Here is a 20606-nt window from a genome sequence, read left to right on the forward strand (position 1 = left end):
TCCCATTTAAAAATGCATCAAAAAGAATAAAATATCTAGAAATAAATATAAGTAAGGTAGCAAAAGACTCGTACTCTGAAAAGTACAAGATACTAAAGAAAGAAACTGAAGATGACACAAACAAATGTAAAAATATACCATGCTTATGGATTAAAAGAATTAATATTGTTAAAATACTACTCTCCAGGCACTAAAGATTCAATGCAATTCCTATCAAAATATCAAGGGCATTTTTCACAGAACTAAAACGAATAATTCTAAAATTTGCCAAAAAGGAGGCTCTAAAGGCTCTAAAAGGAGCCACAAAAGACTCTGAATAACCAAAACAATCTCAACAAAGAAGAACAAAGCTGAAGATATCATGCTCCCTGATTTCAACTATACTACAAAGCTAGAGTCGGAGAAGGCAATGGCACCCCACTCCAGTACTCCTGCCTGGAAAATCCCATGGACAGAGGAGCCTGGTAGGCCGCAGTCCATGAGGTTGCTGAGGGTCGGACACAACTGAGCGACTTCACTTTCACTTTTCACTTTCATGCATTGGAGAAGGAAATGGCAACCCACTCCACCGTTCTTGCCTGGAGAATCCCAAGGACGGGGGAGCCTGGTGGCTGCCATCTATGGGGTTGCACAGAGTCGGACCCGACTGAAGCGACTTAGCAGCAGCAGCAGCAGCACAAAGCTAGGGTAATAAAGACAGTACGGTACTGGCACAAAAACACACATAGATCAATGGAACAGAATAGAGAGTAAAGAAATAACACTCATATGGTCAATTAATTTATAACATAGGAAAGAAGAATACACAATGAAAAATACAGCCTCCTCAATAAATGGTGATGGGAAAACTAGACAAGCAAAAGAATCAGCTGGCCTACTTTCTCAAAATGTACACAAGACTAAACTCAAAATGGATAAAAGACTTAAATGTAACACCTGAAACCATAAAACTTCTAGAGAGAAACAGAGGCAATACACTCTTTGGCAGCAGTATTTATTGGATATGACTCCTCAGGCAAGGGAAACAAAAGTAAAAATAAATTGGACTATATCAATCTAAAACGTTTTTACACAGGAAAAGAAACTATGAGCAAAATGAAAAGGCCACTTACTAAATGGGAGAAAATATTTGCAAACTATATATTCAAAACGGGGTTAATATCCAACAAGTACAAAGAACTCATACAACACAACCTAAAAAAAACCCCCAAACACCTGGATTTAAAACTGGGCAGAAGTTGTTCATAGGCATTTTTCCAGAGAAGGCATACAGATGACCAACAGGTATGTGAAAAGATGTTCAATATCAAGCACCATCAGGGGAATGCAAATCAAAACCACAACAAAACATCATCTCACACCTGTAAGAAAGCATGCACGTGTGCTCAGCCGTGTCCAGCATTTTGTGACCCCATGGAGTGTAGCTCACCAGGGTCCTCTATCCACGGGATTGTCCAGGCAAAGAAACTAGAGTGGGTTGTCATTTCCTCCTCCAGAGGATCTTCCCAACCCACGGATTGAACCTGTGTCTTCTGTCTTGGCAGGCAGATTCTTTACCAGTGAGCCATGTGGGAAGCCCCCTGTCAGAATGGCTGCCATCAAAAGATGATAAGCACTGGCAAGGATGTGGAGAAAAGGGAAGTCTCTTCTCAGTACAACAGTACAACAATGTACTGTTGATGGGATTATAAATTGGTGAGCCATTATGGAAAACGCTAGGGAGGTTCCACAGAAAATTAAAAATATACCTGCCATCTGATCTAGCATTTTCACTTTGGCATATTTACCTGAAGAAAACAATATCACTAACTGGAAAAGAAATATGCACTTCAATATTCATCACAGGATTATGTAAAATAGATATGGAAGTGACCTAAGTATCTATCAATAGATAAAGAAAGGGCTTCCCTGGTGGCTCAGTAGTAAAGAATCCATCTGACAAAGCAGGAGACATGGGTTCCATCCCTGGTACAGAAGATTCCACATGCCACGGGGCAACTAAGCCCAAGTGCCAAAACTACTGGGCCTGTGCTCCAGAGCCCGGGAGCCACAACTACTGTGCCCGCGTGCCACAGCTGCTGAAGCCCACACGCTCTAGAGCTCACGCTCTGCAACAAGCAGTGCAATGAGAAGCTTGTGTGCTTCAACTGGAGCCTAGTATCCACACAGCGCAGCTAGAGAAAAGCCCATGTAGCAACGAAGACCCAGCAAAGCCAAAAATAAATATATACCTTTATTTAAAAAGATAAAAAGACAAAGAAGATGTGGCATATGTATATGTGTGTGTGTATGTGTGGGTATATATACACACACATATACAATGGAATATTCAGTTCAGTTCAGTCGCTCACTCGTGTCCGACTATTTGTGACCCCATGAATCGCACCACGCCAGGCCTCCCTGTCCATCACCAACTCCTGGAGTTCACTCAGACTCACGTCCATCGAGTCAGTGATGCCATCCAGCCATCTCACCGTCTGTTGTCCCCTTCTCCTCTTGCCCCCAATCTCTCCCAGCATCAGAGTCTTTTCCAATGAGTCAACTCTTCACATGAGGTGGCCAAAGTACTGGAGTTTCCACTTTAGCATCATTCCTTCCAAAGAAATCCCAGGGCTGATCTCCTTCAGAATGGACTGGTTGGATCTCCTTGCAGTCCAAGGGACTCTCAAGAGTCTTCTCCAACACCACAGTTCAAAAGCATCAATTCTTCGGTGCTCAGCCTTCTTCACAGTCCAACTCTCACATCCATACATGACCACAGGAAAAACCATAGCCTTGACTAGACAGACCTTTATTGGCAAAGTAATGTCTCTGCTTTTGAATATTACTCAGCCATAAAAAAGAAATCTTGCCATTTGTGACAACATGGATGGATCTAGAAAGTATTATGCTAAGTGAAATAAGCCAGACACAGAAAGACAAATACCACATCATCTCACTTATATGTGGAATCAAAAAGAAAGAATAAAACAAAACAAAAACAGAGAAAAACGGGTAGTTGCCCGAAGGGAGCGGTGATTGAGTGGGTGAGAGAAAACAACTGAAGGAGATTAAGAGGTCCACACAACCAGTTATGTAATATACGTCACAGAGATATACTGTAATAATACACAACATAAGGAATGTGGTCAATATTACTGTAATAACTTTACATGGGGACAGATGGCTACTAGACTCACCATGGTGAACACTTCATAATGTATGTAAGTGTCAAATCATTATATAGTACACCTGAAAAACTAACGATATTGTGCAACAACTATATTTCAATTTTTTTAAAGACAGGTCTTTTGCAGTAGACATTTATTGACCTACTTCCTGTGGTTTTCTTCTTCAGCAGGATAGGAAGCAACTGTTGGCATAGTCAGTGGGATGAATTGGAAATAGAGTCATTCGGACACATGCATTTATTTTTATCATAAACAAACAAAAAACAGTAGAGAACTTGTTCCAGGCTCATCAAAGCTATATCTTTTCAGAGTAGTAGCACACCTATGAAAATTAGCAGGCTAAAACATTTTAAGTAGGTCAGTCTAAAATAAATTTGGAAAGATGTATTAGGTTGAACCATACAGCCAATATTTAGCTACTTTTGATGTATTCAAAGCCTATTTCATAGTTTTACTTGTGGTAAAACTATAACAGAGGGCTAAAGGGAAATAGGATATCTGAGAATAAAGCCTAAATAACTTTTAGTGGACAACAGGGAACTAGGGTTACCAGTCATTCTGATTTGCCAGGAACAAGGGAGTCTCCTGACACATGAGACTTGCAGCACTAAAACTGGGAAATTATTAATATTAAGCAAATTAGGATGAGCTGGCTACCCTAGGGAACAGCCACACGGTTCACATTTTCCTTTGGTATCAGAATTAGAAGCAGAGTAACAGGCTGGGTCTGACATAGCATTTCTTCTACAATTATTTTTAAGTGAACAAATTTACCTTTTCGAATTTAGCAGATTTCCCTTTGGGCACAGCAACCAGAGGAACCCTTGTGATCTCTACAGGCCAAAATCGGCAATCAGCAATTCGTTTCTGAAAGCTGCAAATCAAGAATCAGCCCATTAGCATTATATGCAAAAATGAGGTTAGTATAATTAAGGTTAAAATGAAGTATTCCTGGAGAAGGAAATGGCAACCCACTCCAGTATTCTTGCCTGGTAAATCCCATGGACAGAGGAGCCTGGTAGGCTACAGTCCATGGGGTCGTAAAAAAAAAAGAAGAAGAAGAAAAAAAAAAATGAAGCATTCCTCTCTTTAAAAGTAACCGAATACTTATATGCAAAAATTCTTATTCGGTATGTGAACTTTTAAAACCTTCTCATAGTTATAAAATTCCAAAAATAATTATCCTATATTGCTAGGAGAAGCAAATTATAGTTTTTGAGAGCAGTTTGACAATACGAATCAAAAGTCTTTAAAATGTTCATAGTCCTTGACCCAGAAATTCTACTTCTAGCGATTAATTCTAAAGAAATAATCAAACAAGTACGCACAAAGTACAAAATACATTTATTTCTACTGTGAAAGTAATCCCAGTAGGACTTTCAGTGTCACCCTGGACACATAAAGAGCTTGAAAGCTGTCATTCTTGTCTTCACAACAAGAAAAAAGCTGTTCAAATAAAAAACCAATGACTTTTCTTAGATCCACCTAAGAATTAAGTTCATATGGCAAATCACCACCTTGAAATATAGAGAAACAAGCAAGTACAAAGAAGCATAGCTAAGATTAGCTTACAGGCGTCAGAAGCCACTAGAGCCAGTTTAACTGGTAGAAACACTTTAAAGATAATTGTGAAAAACTGCTGGAGACTGAGAATGAACTAACCAGAGAGTTAAAAACTGGATGCCCACTCTTAGGGAGTCTCTATACTTTCTTGGGATTTAAATCAAGGAGTTCCATCAGATTCTTATGGTGAAAACAGAAGAAAAATTATCTTAGGGAGAAAGAAGGGAAAAGTAACTGTATTACAATATGTCCAGAGTGTTCTCTGTAATAAAGGCCTGCTCTATAAGGGAAACTACATCAGAGTTTTATTTGACCCAGGGAAAGGGCAATTAGACAACTCTAGCCCCATTTGTGGCACCCCACTCCAGTACTCTTGCCTGGAAAATCCCATGGACGGAGGAGCCTGGTAGGCTGCAGTCCATGGGGTTGCTAGAGTCGGACACGACTGAGCGACTTCACTTTCACTTTTCACTTTCATGCATCGGAGAAGGAAATGGCAACCCACTCCAGTGTTCTTGCCTGGAGAATCCCAGGGACGGGCAGGGGAGCCTGGTGGGCTGCCGTCTGTGGGGTCGCACAGAGTCGGACACGACTGAAGCGACTTAGTAGTAGTAGTAGTAGCCCTATTTAGCCTTCCTCTCTCACATGAGAAGAGGAAGAAAAAAAGATACACTTATGAAGTCACAACCTCGGGACTCAAACTCATTAAAATACTGAGATTTAATCACAGGATTATAGAAAACTTCCTTTCCCCAACACTTAACCACCATTCAACAGGATCCAGTATAATAACAGTGAATTATAAGTGAGAATCTTCAAACACAAACCCTATTTGGGAAAAAGCTCTGAGCATACCCAGAGACAATAGGGAAGGAGTAAAAGGACGCTGAAGCCTCTAGTGCTCACAGCTATTGAAAGAATTAAATACAGCCTACCTCCCAATCGGGTTAACATAAAACCTCACCCGGAAAACCCAATCACCACATTTCTTATTGCCCAAAACATAATGTCCAGCCTTCAAAAGAAAAAAACTACAAGAAATGCTAAAAGGCAAGAAAAATACCATCTGAAGAGGCAAAGCTATCGTGTGAACTAGACTCAGATATGACACAGATTTTCAAATTATCAGGTAGATAATTTAAAATAATTGATTAATATGATAAGAGCTCTAATGGAATAAGTAGAAAACATGTAAGAACAGATGGGTAATATAAATAGAGAGATGGAAATTCTAAGAAAGAATCAAAAGGAAACGTTGGAAACCAAAAACACTAACAAAAAAGAAAAATTAATTTGATGGGCTTATCAACAGACTGGACATAAACTGAGGAAAAAAATCTGTGATCTTGAAGCTACTGAGCCAATAAAAATTTTCCAAACTGAAACAGAAAGGAGAAAAAAGTTTTTAAATCACAAAAGAATATCTAAGAAATGTGGGACAATTACAAAAGGTATATAGGAATACCAGAAGGGGAAAAAAGTGAGAAAGAAGCAGAAGAAATATTTGAGTCACAATGGCTGCAAATTTTACCAAATTAATGACAGATACCACAGATCGAGAAAGCTGAGAGCACCAAGCACAATATATATATATATAAAATCTACACCTAGGTATATCATATTCAAATTGTAGAAAGCCAAAGAGAAAGAAAATCTTGAAGTCAGAGAAAAAAAAAAACTTACCTATAGAGGAACAAGGATAAGAATTATCTTGGATTTTCTTTCAGAAATCATGCAAGCAAGAAGAGAATGATGTGTAATACTTACAATTCTGAAAGAAACAAACTACCAACTTAGAATTCTGTATCTACTGGAATTATCCTTCAAAGATGAAGGAAAGATAAGACTTTTAGTCAAACAAAAATGGAAACAAGTTGTGGCCAGTAAACCTGTCATGCAAGAAATGCTAAAAGTCTTCACAGAAAAAGATATGAGGTGGGTCAGAAAATATGGATCCATATAAAGGCAGGAAGAGAATCAGAATGAAAAAGATTTAGGTAAAATAAATTTAAATTTTTTTCTTACTTTTAATTAGTCAAATAGATAACTGTTCAAAGTAATAATAGCAAAAAATATATCCTTAATGAAGTATCAGCAAATCAAACAATGTACATTTATATTATACACTACAATCAAGTTGGGTATATAGAACTCTGAAATATGTAATCAATTTTTCCAAAATTCTAAAACTGTTCTAAAAATAGCCTATTAATTAAAAAAGATATATATTTTCATTCAGATAATACATACATTGATAATCCTTTATTTCTCACTTCTCCCTAATCACTAGGTCAACCAGAGATTGACAGGTAACCACACAAAACTGTGTCATGTTCTGCTTTAGTAAATAAATCCTGATCTGGTATGGATGACAATGTGTCCAACAAAACCACTCTTTCCTAAGTCTCTTTTTCTTCGAGAGATGGGCAATGAGATGAAGGAAGGTTCTACAAAAAGGGCTAATACAGCCCGCATGTTTCCTTTTTTAATCCATGAGCAGTTGCCTCTTCCAACTTTCTGCCAGGAATGTGACCATGCAGGCTAGAGAGCCAATGAGCCATCTTGACCCATGAGATAACCTTGTGTATGGAATGCACACATCAAAGAAGGCAGAGCAAAGAGAAAGAGGCTGCATACCTAATAGTACCTAGAGCCACCACACATACTAGGTCTGACCTTCTTTTATATGAAAGAGAAGAATCCACATGGTTAAACCACCATCATAGAAGCCTGCTATTAGTACGTGTGGTAGAAGAGACTCTCAGATCACCTTAACTCAATTGTAAATAAACAAAAGTATAATAAAACATTTCTTCCCACAGTCCCTATTGGTTAGACATACTCCCTCCCTCTTCCTACCTGACCACTGCAGGAGGATCAAGGTAGCAGCGACTTTCCAAGTCCCAAGTAATCCTTTTCTTCATGCATTCCGCTTGGTTCCTAAATTCCCTATCCTATAAAATCATAAGACAGAGACTTTTATTCTCTCAGTATGGCATGGTTGCCTCCAGCTCCATCTGAGGGCATTCTTTTAATGGATTTGATCATAATAGTTTTATTACTACTACTATTACTACTTTAAGTATGACTACTACTAAAAACACTAACACCATCTTAAAGTTTTGAGTACTTTAGTACACAGAATAAATTACTTATATTATCCTTTTTTCAATCCAATACTAACTGCCAAACATTCATTCACATAACCTCAATCAGTGATTCTAAACCCTGAATGCATATTAGAACTATCTGGAAGCTTTTAAAAACAAAAAATCAAAACTTGGGCATTGGTATTACTTTATTTATTTATTTTAAATTTTATTTTATTTAACTTTACAATATTGTATTGGTTTTGCCATATATCAAAATGAATTTGCCACAGGTATACATGTGTTCCCCATCCTGAACCTTCCTCACTCCTCCCTCCCCATACCATCCCTCTGGGTCGTCCCAGTGCACCAGCCCCAAGCATCCAGTATCGTGCATTGAACCTGGACTGGAGACTCGTTTCATATATGATATTATACATATTTCAATGCCATTCTCCCAAATCATCCCACCCTCTCCCTCTCCCACAGAGTCCAAAAGACTGTTCTATACATCAGTGTCTCTTTTGCTGTCTTGTATACAGGGTTATTGTTACCATCTTTCTAAATTCCATATATATGCGTTACTATACTGTATTGGTGTTTTTCTTTCTGGCTTACTTCACTCTGTATAATAGGCTCCAGTTTCATCCACCTCATTAGAACTAATTCAAATGTATTCTTTTTAATGGCTGAGTAATACTCCATTGTGTATATGTACCACAGCTTTCTTATCCATTCATCTGCTGATGGACATATCGCAGCACTGTTTATAATAGCCAGGACATGGAAGCAACCTAGATGTCCATCAGCAGATGAATGGATAAGAAAGCTGTGGTACATATACACAATGGTATTACTTTAAAAGTAAATTCTTACACAATTGACCTGGTTAGAGTTTGGCCACCATTGTTTTAAAAGTTTTCTAGGTGACTGTGATGAGCAACCAAGGTTGAGAACTAGTTATCCAAACTAAAATGGGACATAAAATCTAAATATCTAAAATAAAATATCTAAGTGAAAATATTAATAAAAGTAAAGCATGAATTTTTAGTAATCACAATGATGAGAAAAGACACTACACAATATTTTTAAAATACTGCTAGCCTTATCTCTGGGCTTCCCAAGTGGCGCTATTTAAAATATTTAGAATCAGACGCCAAAATAATTCAACCACGCACTATATAATTACTTCATCAAATGTTTCCACTAATGATTATCAGTTTGTTCAAGACACATTTGCAAATGTGTTTACAGAATTTCCTATGCCCTTGACAAACATATGTTGTAGAAAAATATGAAGGAAGGAAGGAAGGAACAGAAGGAGAGAGGGAAGGAGGGAACAAAGGAAGGAATATAAAGAATAATTTCAACAACTTAAATGTCCACCAACAGGAGACTAATTAAGCAAATTAAAGTATGTTCATACTATTTCATATCATATAGCAAGTACAAATAAAGAAAAAGAATGAGAATGCTCTTCGTATATTTATGTGGGAAAAATCTCCACGATATACTATAAAGCAAAAAAAGCAAGCTGCAGAAGTATGTGAGTATGTCACCGTTTGTGGAAAAAAATGACAGGAAAAGAATACATGTAGATATCTGTGTGTATGAATACATGAAGAAAAAACACATTTTCCGTGCTTCCAATATGATTAAGCACTTTATATAATACTCAGTTCGGAGGAGGCAATGGCATCCCACTCCAGTACTCTTGCCTGGGAAATCCCATGGACGGAGGAGCCTGGTGCACTGCAGTCCATGGGGTCGCTAGGAGTCGGACACGACTGAGCGACTTCACTTTCCACTTTCCACTTTCATGCACTGGAGAAGGAAATGGCAAGCCACTCCAGTGTTCTTGCCTGGAGAATCCCAGGGACGGGGAGCCTGATGGGCTGCCGTGTGTGGGGTCGCACAGAGTTGAACACGATTGAAGCGACTTAGCAGTAGTAGTAGTTTAATACTCAGTTAAAAATAAATAAACACTTGACACTTGAAATAAAGCAAAAATAGCATAGTCTTCCTGACAGGTTCTAGTTCTGAAAACAGCAAGACTTTGAATACTTTCTGTAAATCCGGACTCCCTAAAGAAAAACAATTTGATCCCTGCCTTTTACTTTGTCGATGTCTATAAGCCAGTCTTTCTGGAATCTGACTCCCTTGCGCCTTTTGTGAGGAATCTTTAGGAAACTTTACTTTTCTAAACGTTTTTGCTTCTGAGTCTTCCTCTGACTATGTACTTTTGCTTTATTTATGTTCATAAAAAAGTATCCAAAAAGGAACACAAGAAACTATAGTGAAGGTTAACTTTCAGGGTGATGATCGAGGAAGGAATTAGGAAGAAGAGACAAGGACGAGCAGGGAGAATTCAACTGCATATCTCTTAATGCTTTTTCAACTTGTGACTGTATCATAACCTACTCATAAATAAATAAATTGCAAATGAGATAAAGAGTAAAATATGAAGTAAATCAATTATTTTGCTTGTTGGACTTAAGTCAGGAAACATTTTAATCAGAATTTTTATAGATAATTGTTTTGACATAACTGTTTAAGAGGTAATGGGTGTGTATGAGTTACAGTGATTTACAAACTGTAAACGTGTTTTATCATATGCCAGTGCACTGAGATTGCCACCACAAACCATCTCATTCTCTCACCTCGGGGTGGTTGAGTTCCCCTTCTTCTTCCTCGTAAGGGCCACCAACGATGAAACTGTCAGGAATGTTGTTGGCTCCGGGAGCCAGAATGTTGGGAATAGGCCATTTTTTGGGCCTAGGAACAGGTTCTCTTTCCCCTCCAAGCTTCAGAGTTCCGTTCTTGAAGAAGATGGGATAGTCCTTCTATAGAAATAAATACCATGTAACAGGAAATTTTGTAAAAGACTATGAAGTGGACAAAAAAAGATTACTGAAGTGTCTTTTCAATGGAATATCAGGTATTGTCTAATAGACCCTTCTGTGATTATCTGAGTCTAAAGAGGGGCTTATGTCCTTCATTTGTCTTTGTGCTATTTTATAATTCTGTAATTTATAGAAAATTGATAATAATGCAAATTATTCTTGTCCATAGATATGCACATGTATTTCGTCCAGTAAAAATATAACTGATTATTGCCCTATGGCTGATGATAAGTTTTGAATTATCAGCAAACATATTACAACTTTCCTGGTTGCTTACCAGGAAAAGGTAAGCAACCTCACCTCTGAATAAATCTGGGTCATTTGCTCAGATTCTTGTTTGAATTGGTTTAATCCCTTTATTTCATTTTATATTTATATGAGAGTCATGATGTACCTTTTTAAAAATTCTTTTACAAAACAAATGTGACAAAGGCTAAAAATATAAACATTTTTGTATTTGCAATTCATCTAAAATAAATTTGCAACAGAAAATTGGCAAAGTCTATAAATACACAATTTAGAGAAAAGCAAATTAGAAAATCCAACATTTAAATAAAAACATGCTAAATATGAATAAGTGAAATGCATATTAAAACCATGAGATATTGTTTTAAACCACAGATTGGCAGAGTCAAAGTCTGAAAATATTAAGTGTTGACAGCACTGTAAAGTTAATGATATTCTTACACATAGTTCATGGAAATGTATTTTGGTATAACTACGGAAAACAATTTTGTAGTCTATTATAAAAGTTAAAATTGGCATAACCTATAAGTCAAATATTCTAATTCTTTGGGTTTTAAGACTTCTGTGAAGGAGGGGCCTCTACAGGATAGTAGAGTAACAATCTTTGAAAATCTGCTCCTCAAAAAAAAAACCAATAATGCTAGCAAAAATTGCCAAAATTAAGGATGTCAAAACCATTCAATACGGACAGGACAGTCTTTCCAACAAATGGTTCTAAGAAGACTAGTTATTCCCATGCAAAAGAATGAGATTCATTCTTACCTAACACCATATACAAATATTAACTCAAAAATGGATCAAAGGCCAAAACATAAGAGCTAAAACTATAAAACTGTTAGATGCAAACACAGGGGGAAAGCCTCTGGACATCGTATTTGGCAATGATTTCTTGGTTATAACAAAATTAAAAAATGGATAAATAGAACTTCATCAAAACTGAAAACTCTGGGGTATCAAAAGATACTAACCAGCGTAAGAAAAGGCAACCAACAGAATGGGAGAAAATACTTACAAATCACGTATCTGGTAAGGGATTAACAGCTAAAAAATATAGAGGACTCCCAAAATGCCAACAACAAAAAGACAAACAACCCAGGTCAGAAATGAGCAAAGGACTTGAATAGATATTTCCCCAAAGAAGATATAAAAGGGCCAGTAAGCACATGAAAAGATGCTCAGCATCTTTTAATTTTTATTTCACTAGGGAAATATAAATCAAACACATAAGGTTTGCTACTTCATACCTATTAGAATGGCTATTATGAAAAAAGAAAATAACAAGAGTTGGTAAATATTGGAGACATCGCACTGCAGGTGGGAGTGCTGATGGTGACGAGGAATTGGAGATTTCCAGACAAAAAGTGTAAAATGGCAATAAAGCAGATGAAACTAATTATGCTTTTTTAGCAAGCAATTTGAAATCTCTTTTAAGAGCCTCAAAAAACCCATACACATCATTCTATAGAAATCTGGACTAAGGAAATAACTTGCATGTAAAAGACTATAATGTAAAACACCATACAAAATTTACAATATATATGCAAAAAAGTAATCTTTGTACAAATACGACTTCCAAAAATTGTCAGTTTTTAAGTGATTTACATATTTTTCACAATAAATATGTATTTATTGATATAAATTATACATAGACTATATGTAACATGTAAACTATACAATTAACATAAATGTATAAAACAGAAGTAAACTTCATTTTTTTGAGCCTAAAAAACTCAGCTGTTAACAGAGCTTGCTTTGAATAAAATCTTAGAAGGTGAGGAAGAGATGGCCATACGAGTGTTTAAATCTGTATAAATATCGCGCTGTAAGTCTTTACCTCTCCAGCTGACGGAACTTGCATTCCAACCATGTAGTTCTGCAGCGGCCCTATTGGAAGGAAGGATTCAGGCACAGAGTAGGCAGCCTCCAATGTGACCTTCAGAAGATTGCCTCCTGAGATCTGGGCTGGGGTCAATAAGGGCTCCGCGACAAATACTTTAACTTCAAGGCTGCACTGCTATAAAAGAGTAAAATTACACAGAAATTTTAAAACTCCAGAGGCCTCCCCAGGTTTTACCTTATCTCATTTGAATCTCACATCACTGTTCAAGGTAAGAAGGTCAGGTTTAATTATTTCCATACAGAGGATTCAAATAACTCTTTCTAGGTCCCATAAGTTAGAGACAAAGCCAAGAAGAGAATCTTATCTCAAAGTTAGAGCCCTTTCTTTCTGAGGGCAAGTGTGAATACAAATATATATAGAAGAGGAATCAGAAAGTTTTATACTGAAATGTTATTAATAGTTGCACATGAGTGAGTGAGATTAGGGTGCTTTTATTGCCAGTCTGTATTTTATGATTATTTCTGTAATTTAAATATAGTGCTGAAAAAAATTTTATGTTTTTTATTAAATATTTGAAAATCATGTTCTTTAACATATTTCTGTTTTTCAAAGATGAAAGAGCATTTCTGGCAGCATGAAAAGCTCTAGGAATGATCTTTTTTAGTAAGGCTACCAAGATTCGGTCATAGCAAACACCCTCTTCCAACAACACAAGAGAAGACTCTACATATGGACATCACCAAATGGTCAACACCGAAATCAGATTGATTATATTCTCTGCAGCCAAAGATGGAGAAGCTCTATACAGTCAGCAAAAACAAGACCGGGAGCTGACTGTGGCTCAGATCATAAACTCCTTATTGTCAAATTCAGACTTAAATTGAAGAAAGTGGGGAAAACCATAAGACCATTCAGGTATGACCTAAATCAAATCCCTTATGATGATACAGTGGAAGTGAGAAATAGATTTAAGGGACGAGATTTGATAGACAAGAGTTCCTGATGAACTATGGATGGAGGTTCGTGACATTGTACAGGAGACAGGGAGCAAGACCATCCCCAGGAAAAACAAATGCAAAAAAGCAAAATGGCCGTCTGAAGAGGCCTTACAAATAGCTGTGGAAAGAAGAGAAGCAAAAAGCAAAGGAGAAAAGGAAAGATATAAGCATCTGAATGCAGAGTTCCAAAGAATAGCAAGAAGAGATAAGAAAGCCTTCCTCAGTGATCAATGCAAAGAAAGAGTGAAAAACAATAGAATGGGAAAGACCAGAGATCTCTTCAAGAAAATTAGAGATATTAAGGGAATATTTCATGCAAAGATGGGCTCAATAAAGGACAGAAATGGTAGGGACCTAACAGAAGCAGAACATATTAAGAAGAGGTGGCAAGAATACACAGAAGAACTGTACAAAAAGGTCTTCACAACCCAGATAATCACGATGGTGTGATCACTCACCTAGAGCCAGACATCCTGGAATGTGAAGTCAAGTGGAACTTAGGAAGCATCACTACAAACAAAGCTAGTGGAGGTGATGGAATTCCAGTTGAGCTATTTCAAATCCTTAAAGATGATTCTGTGAAAGTGCTGCCCTCAATATGCCAGCAAATTTGGAAAACTCAGCAGTGGCCACAGGACTGGAAAAGGGCAGTTTTCATTCCAATCCCAAAGAAAGGCAATGCCAAAGAATGCTCAAACTACCGCACAATTGTACTCTTCTCACACGCTAGTAAAGTGATGCTCAAAATTCTCCAAGCCAGGCTTTAGCAATACATGAACCGTAAACTTCCAGATGTTCAAGCTGGTTTTAGAAAAGCCAGAGGAACCAGAAATGAAATTGCCAACATCCGCTGGATCACTGAAAAAGCAAGAGAGTTCCAGAAAAATATTTATTTCTGCTTTATTGACTATGCCAAAGCCTTTGTGTGGATCACAATAAACTGTGGAAAATTCTGAAAGAGATGGGAATACCAGACCACCTGACCTGCCTCTTGAGAAACCTGTATGCAGGTCAGGAAGCAATAGTTAGAACTGGACATGGAACATCAGACTGGGTCCAAATAGGAAAAGGAGTTCATCAAGGCTGTACATTGTCACCTTGCTTATTTAACTTATATGCAGAGTACATCATGAGAAATGCTTGGCTGGAAGAAGCACAAGCTGGAATCAAGATTTCCGGGAGAAATATCAATAACCTCAGATATGCAGATGACACCACCCTTATGGCAGAAAGTGAAGAAGCACTAAAGAGCCTCTTGATGAACATGAAAGAGGAGAGTGAAAAAGTTGGCTTAAAGCTCAACATTCAGAAAACTAAGATCATGGCATCTGGTCCCATCACTTCATGGGAAATAGATGGGGAAACAGTGGAAACAGTGGAAACAGTGGCTGACTTTATTTTTCTGGGCTCCAAAATCACTGCAGATGGTGATTGCAGCCATGAAATTAAAAGACACTTACTCCTTGGAAGGAAAGTTATGACCAACCTAGACAGCATATTCAAAAGCAGAGACATTACTTTGCCAACAAAGGTCCGTCTAGTCAAGGCTATGGTTTTTCCAGTGGTCATGTATGGATGTGAGACTTGGACTGTGAAGAAAGCTGAGCACCAAAGAATTGATGCTTTTGAACTGTGGTGTTGGAGAAGACTCTTGAGAGTCCCTTGGACTGCAAAGAGATCCAACCAGTCCATCCTAACAGAGATTAGTCCTGGGTGTTCATTGGAGGGACTGATGTTGAAGCTGAAACTCCAATAATTTGGCCACCTGATGCGAAGAGCTGACTCATTTGAAAAGACCCTGATGCTGGGAGGGATTGGGGGCAGGAGGAGAAGGGGACGACAGAGGATGAGATGGTTGGATGGCATCGCCGACTCAATGGATGTGAGTTTGAGTGAACTCCGGGAGTTGGTGATGGACAGAGAGGCCTGGCTTGCTGCAGCCATGGGGTGGCAAAGAGGCAGAACTGGAGGGAAGCAAAGGCAGCTACAAGTCTACTTGTAATGTTCCAGGTGAGAGATTACAAGGTGATAAAGTGTAAGAATAAAGCTAAGAAGAGAGATTCCAAAGGCACTGAGGAGATAGAAAAGGCTGGATTTGGTGTAGGGCCAAGTTGCAGATTAGTGTCAGAGTCCAGGTGAGCAGTCATGGAAGTAATATAGATTCTATATATGTCCTATGATTTATGAATGAGTGATGCCACTATCCAATATAAAATAAAAGGAAGATGCTAAGTTCAGTTTTAAAATGTTGAGTGGAATTTCATTATAGAGACATCAGTAGGCAATTGTAAAGTCTGACATTCTGAAATTCAGGAGAGGGGTCTGAAGAATTTAATTCAGCAGCTCAGACCCCTCTCCTGAATTTCAGAATGTCAGACTCTACATGTGAAATTCATGGATGATACCCTTCCCCTCAAATTTATGGATGATAGCCCTCCCCTAGGAGTTGAACACAGATTAAGAAAAGAAGGTGACCAAGGACAGAACCTTCATACTAAGCAACAGATAGAGGAAAAAGAGGAGCTTCAAGAGGAGCTTCAGTGGTGAGTCAGATGGTAAAGAATATGCCTGCAGTGCAGGAGCCCTGGGTTCAATCCCTGGGTCGGAGAGATCCCCTGAAGAAGGGAATGGCAACCCACTCCAGCATTCTTGCCTGGGAAATCCCATGGACAGAAGGGTCTGGTGGGCTACAGTTCATGGGGCTACAGTCAGACATGACTTAGTACTACCACCACCACCACCAGGGGAAAGAGATGCAATGCAGGAACCTAAGAAGGTATAGTCAGTGAGCTAGAAATCAGAATATCAAAGGGAGGAAAGACTTTTAAGAAAGAGAGACATTGGAGAATGTGGTATCTCTGATCAATATGTCTCTGAGAAGATAAGTGAAATGTCCCTCAGGTTTCTAATATGTATTATTGAATATGACAAGGAATACCAGATGACAAATTGAAGTCTCCTTTTCAAGGACAGGTTTATATCATTTTAGTCTCTGAATCTTGAAAAAACTAGTATATATGCTAATACATAAAATTAGTGAGAACTCTTGTCATATATTTTTTCCTTGAGTATGTGAAACAATTAAACACAGGAATATTATGAGCAGAGGTCATGAGAACTGGCAAATCATTTGACTAACTTTTCTCCTACAGTGATTTAAAGGAAATCAACAGCACAGAGGCTGGGACACTGGACCAAGGAAGGCAAATGGAGCTCAAATATCTACCTCTTTCCAGCATATGAAATGACAGAAAGATACTAAATGATTATCCTTATCATCAATAAAACAATAATGCTATAACAGCCCAAGAACAAGAAATGCCATCACCGGACTACACAGTTTTAGGAATCCTTGAAAGACAGAAAGAAAATTAAATCAGATCGACCAAAAAAAAACTAGAAAAAAACAATCATATCCTACAATAAGAGGAGAGAATCACAGCAGAGGTAGGAGTGGATTGTGGCAGAATCCACAACAATCAGGAAGGATCCACCTCAATTGTTAAATAGGGAACTGCATTCAGAGTAGTTGGGACAGTTAGGCCTTTCTCTCTCCTTGACTTGTGCGAAACAGAAGACAGCTGTGGTATCCACTGAAGAGTGAGTGTGTACCTGCACAAGAGTGGTAAAAGCAGAGCCTCAAGAAGCTACCGATGCCAGGAGAAACTGTGAAACAAAGCCCAGAACACAAACCAGTGGCACAGCCTACCAGTTCATGCTTCCCCTCTTCCAGTGGTCAGGGGTAGGCTGCCATGACAGAAACTGTGTTAGGTGCCTTCATATACTACTTAATTTAACCCACCAGGACATAGTTAAAGAAGTATTTTTACGGTTAAACCTTCCCTATATATACCCCTGGGCAAAGTAACAGATATCTACTCTGTGTCCATATACCCCACCCCACCATTTAATCACACTGGTGGTCATAACTTTTGATGTGTGGACTATGAACTCCTAAGGTAGGATTCTGCCTTATTATCTTTGTTTCCCAGAACCTAGCACTATTGTGCCTGTGAAAACAAGGAAAGAAGGTGCCTGAAGAATTAAACTCAACTAAACTGAACCTTAAGTGCAGACAGTCTTGACTGAGTATCAGGCTGAAATGTTGGAGAGTTAAAACTCTGATTACCTTAACACCTGATCGAAAAGGTTCTATGGGCGAACCTGGCACAGGGTGCAGTGGTACCATTGTTTCAAACGAACTTTCTCCTGTGAAAAGAAGCCCAAGTCAAGCCAGAAAAGGAAGGGTTTTGCAGAGATAGCTGTGCTCATCTTTTCATCGCATCTCTCAAATTCATTGAGGGTATTTTTGTACTTCTCTGGAACTAAGTTTTACGAGCTCTGTTATTTCTGCTGTTGAGCGAATCACACATCTGACCTTCCAGTAGAGGAAGAAGGTCCACCGCAGCTTGACCAAGAACCATGGTCTTCTCCTCTTTCTGTTTCTTTTCCTTTGGTAAAACTTCAGTCACTGTTACTAGAAAAATCAAAACAAAGAAATGAGAACATGTCTAACTCACAAATCAGATAACCAAGGTGCAACAAACAAAGCACTGTCAAAGAAAATCAAGTTAAGAGAAATGAACTGGAAACTCGAGAAGACACCATTATTAGCGACTTCCTGTGGGAGATACTGGACCTTCTCAGTGACTTATTAAACTTTTTTCCATGCAAGTTATTTTCAAAAAGGATTTTATATCATAATCATGTACACACATAAGTATAATTTACTGGTACATATGATTATAACAAAGTTTCACGTATTATTCATCCTTACTAGCTCAAAATCCTTAGGTATTTTCTATTATGTTTCATGTATAAGAAATTACTGGTCATGACTCCCTCAATCAATTTTCAGAAAGACTAAAAATCACCATCTGTAGTTTGAAAAACACTGTTCCAGATCTTCCCATATTGCCTAGCACAGGCCTTAGCACACCTTGGAGTAATTTATAGAGCATACAAGGTATGTACCAGTTTTTTCACTGCAGCATCATTCCTTCTATGTGTCAATATTTACTACGAAAAATTTCAAATATGTAAAAATGAATAGCATAGATGGTAAAGAATCTGCCTGCAATGCAGGAGACCCAGGTTCAATCCCTTGGTTGGGAAGATCCCCTGGAGAAGGAAACGGCAACCCACTCCAGTATTCCTACCTGGAAAACCCCATGGACAGAGGAGCCTGGTGGGCTACAGTCCATGGGGTCAAAGAGTTGGACGCGACTAACACACACACACAGTATAATGAATATCCCTATAACCATCACGGAGGTTTAACAACAGTTAGCATATATTTGCTTCATGTTTGTGGAAATACTTCCAAGGAAGTTACAGACATCTTTACATTTTACTCCCAAATATTAAAGTATACAAATCCAAAATATGATACTTTCCTACATAACCGCAACATCTCTATTGCATCTAGTAAATACGTGTAACAGCATTAAATATAATGCCTTAATGCATCTAATGCCCAGTCTACATCTAACATTTCTTAACTGCCCCAAAATTTATTCTGTAGCTGGTTTGTCTCAAAGGCCACATGTTGCAATTGGCTGTCATGTTTCTTCATGTTCTTTTCATTTGCAACCGTCCCTCCTCCCACATACGTTATTTTAATATGGCACTGCTTTCTTGAAGACATCAGGACAGTTATAGAGAACATCTCACCTTCTGGATTCATCTTTTTTCTTTCTCATTGTATTTATTTCTCAATCCTTGTTTCCTCTAAATTTAGGTTCCTCTGTCAGCATTTTTGGCAAAGTTAATACAATTTGGTAACATACTTGCCTAAATGTTACATTATTAAACTCTGTGATCTTGCTAATTGTGAAAATGGAATCTCTGCTTAATTTTATTTCTCGTATTAAATGAGATTGAACATTTTCCATATGTTTAACCGTAAGTTATGTTTATCTGTGAAATTTTCAGATCTCTTTCATATGCTTTGTGGACTTATCTATTAGGTTCTAGGTGTTTTTTTAATTGGTATATAGGAGCTCCTTAAAGGGAAAGTACAGAACAGAACTGCAAATTGTATCTCAGTTTGTGATATCTTATAGTTGCTTATGTAAAATGTATTTTGTTTTCCTTCTGTGGCTTCTGCATTAGCAAAATACTTAGATAGGCTTCACTATTCTGTTTATTTAATTATGGTACATACTTTAATTATGTACATAATTTAATTTTGTACGCACATTTTATCCATCTATAATTTATAATTCAAAAGATACATAATTCAAAAAATTCAAAAAAGACACATGTACTCCCGTTCAAAGTAGCACTATTCACAATAGCCAAGACAGGGACACAACTTAAATGTCCACTGACAGATGAATGGATAAGGAGGATACATACATACACATACACACACACACATAACAGAATATCAGACATTCATAATGAAGATTGAAATAAGGCCATTTTCAGCAACATGGATGCAACCAGAGATTACCATACTAAGTGAAGTAAGTCAGAAAAAGAAAGACAAATACCATATGATATCACTTATACATGGAAACTAAAATATGGCACAAAAAAGTGGATATATATGTATGTGTAACTGACTCTTTGCTGTATGGCAGTAACTAACACAGCACTGTAAATCAACTATATTCCAATAAAAACTTTTTAAATTAAAAAAGTCCTCATAAGTCAAATTATAGTATATCTTTATGTGAACATTCAAAATGACAATTCTAATTTAAACATATCTCAAGGCTACTAATGTTAATAATAAAAAAGACAAAACAAAACAAAAATAAATAAATAAAATATGGCACACACAAACCTAT

The 20606-nt window shown here is 37.6% G+C and overlaps 1 protein-coding gene across 3 annotated transcripts in view; it reads right to left on the bottom strand.

Annotated features, from left to right (window-relative positions):
* The window catches only part of CFAP70 (cilia and flagella associated protein 70), an 82188-nt gene that overhangs the window by 55865 nt on the left and 5717 nt on the right, over positions 1 to 20606 (bottom strand). For all 3 annotated transcript variants that reach the window (XM_061405316.1, XM_061405319.1, XM_061405318.1), the window contains 6 exons: positions 18188 to 18286; positions 17939 to 18018; positions 12806 to 12985; positions 10483 to 10665; positions 7593 to 7687; positions 3945 to 4044 (listed from right to left, as the gene is read on the bottom strand). In XM_061405316.1, coding sequence (XP_061261300.1) covers positions 3945 to 4044; positions 7593 to 7687; positions 10483 to 10665; positions 12806 to 12985; positions 17939 to 18018; positions 18188 to 18286 — 737 coding nt within the window. The remainder of the gene's footprint in view (positions 1 to 3944; positions 4045 to 7592; positions 7688 to 10482; positions 10666 to 12805; positions 12986 to 17938; positions 18019 to 18187; positions 18287 to 20606) is intronic.

This window comes from Bos javanicus, chromosome 28 (assembly GCF_032452875.1).
Source record: "Bos javanicus breed banteng chromosome 28, ARS-OSU_banteng_1.0, whole genome shotgun sequence".
NCBI lineage: Eukaryota > Metazoa > Chordata > Mammalia > Artiodactyla > Bovidae > Bos > Bos javanicus.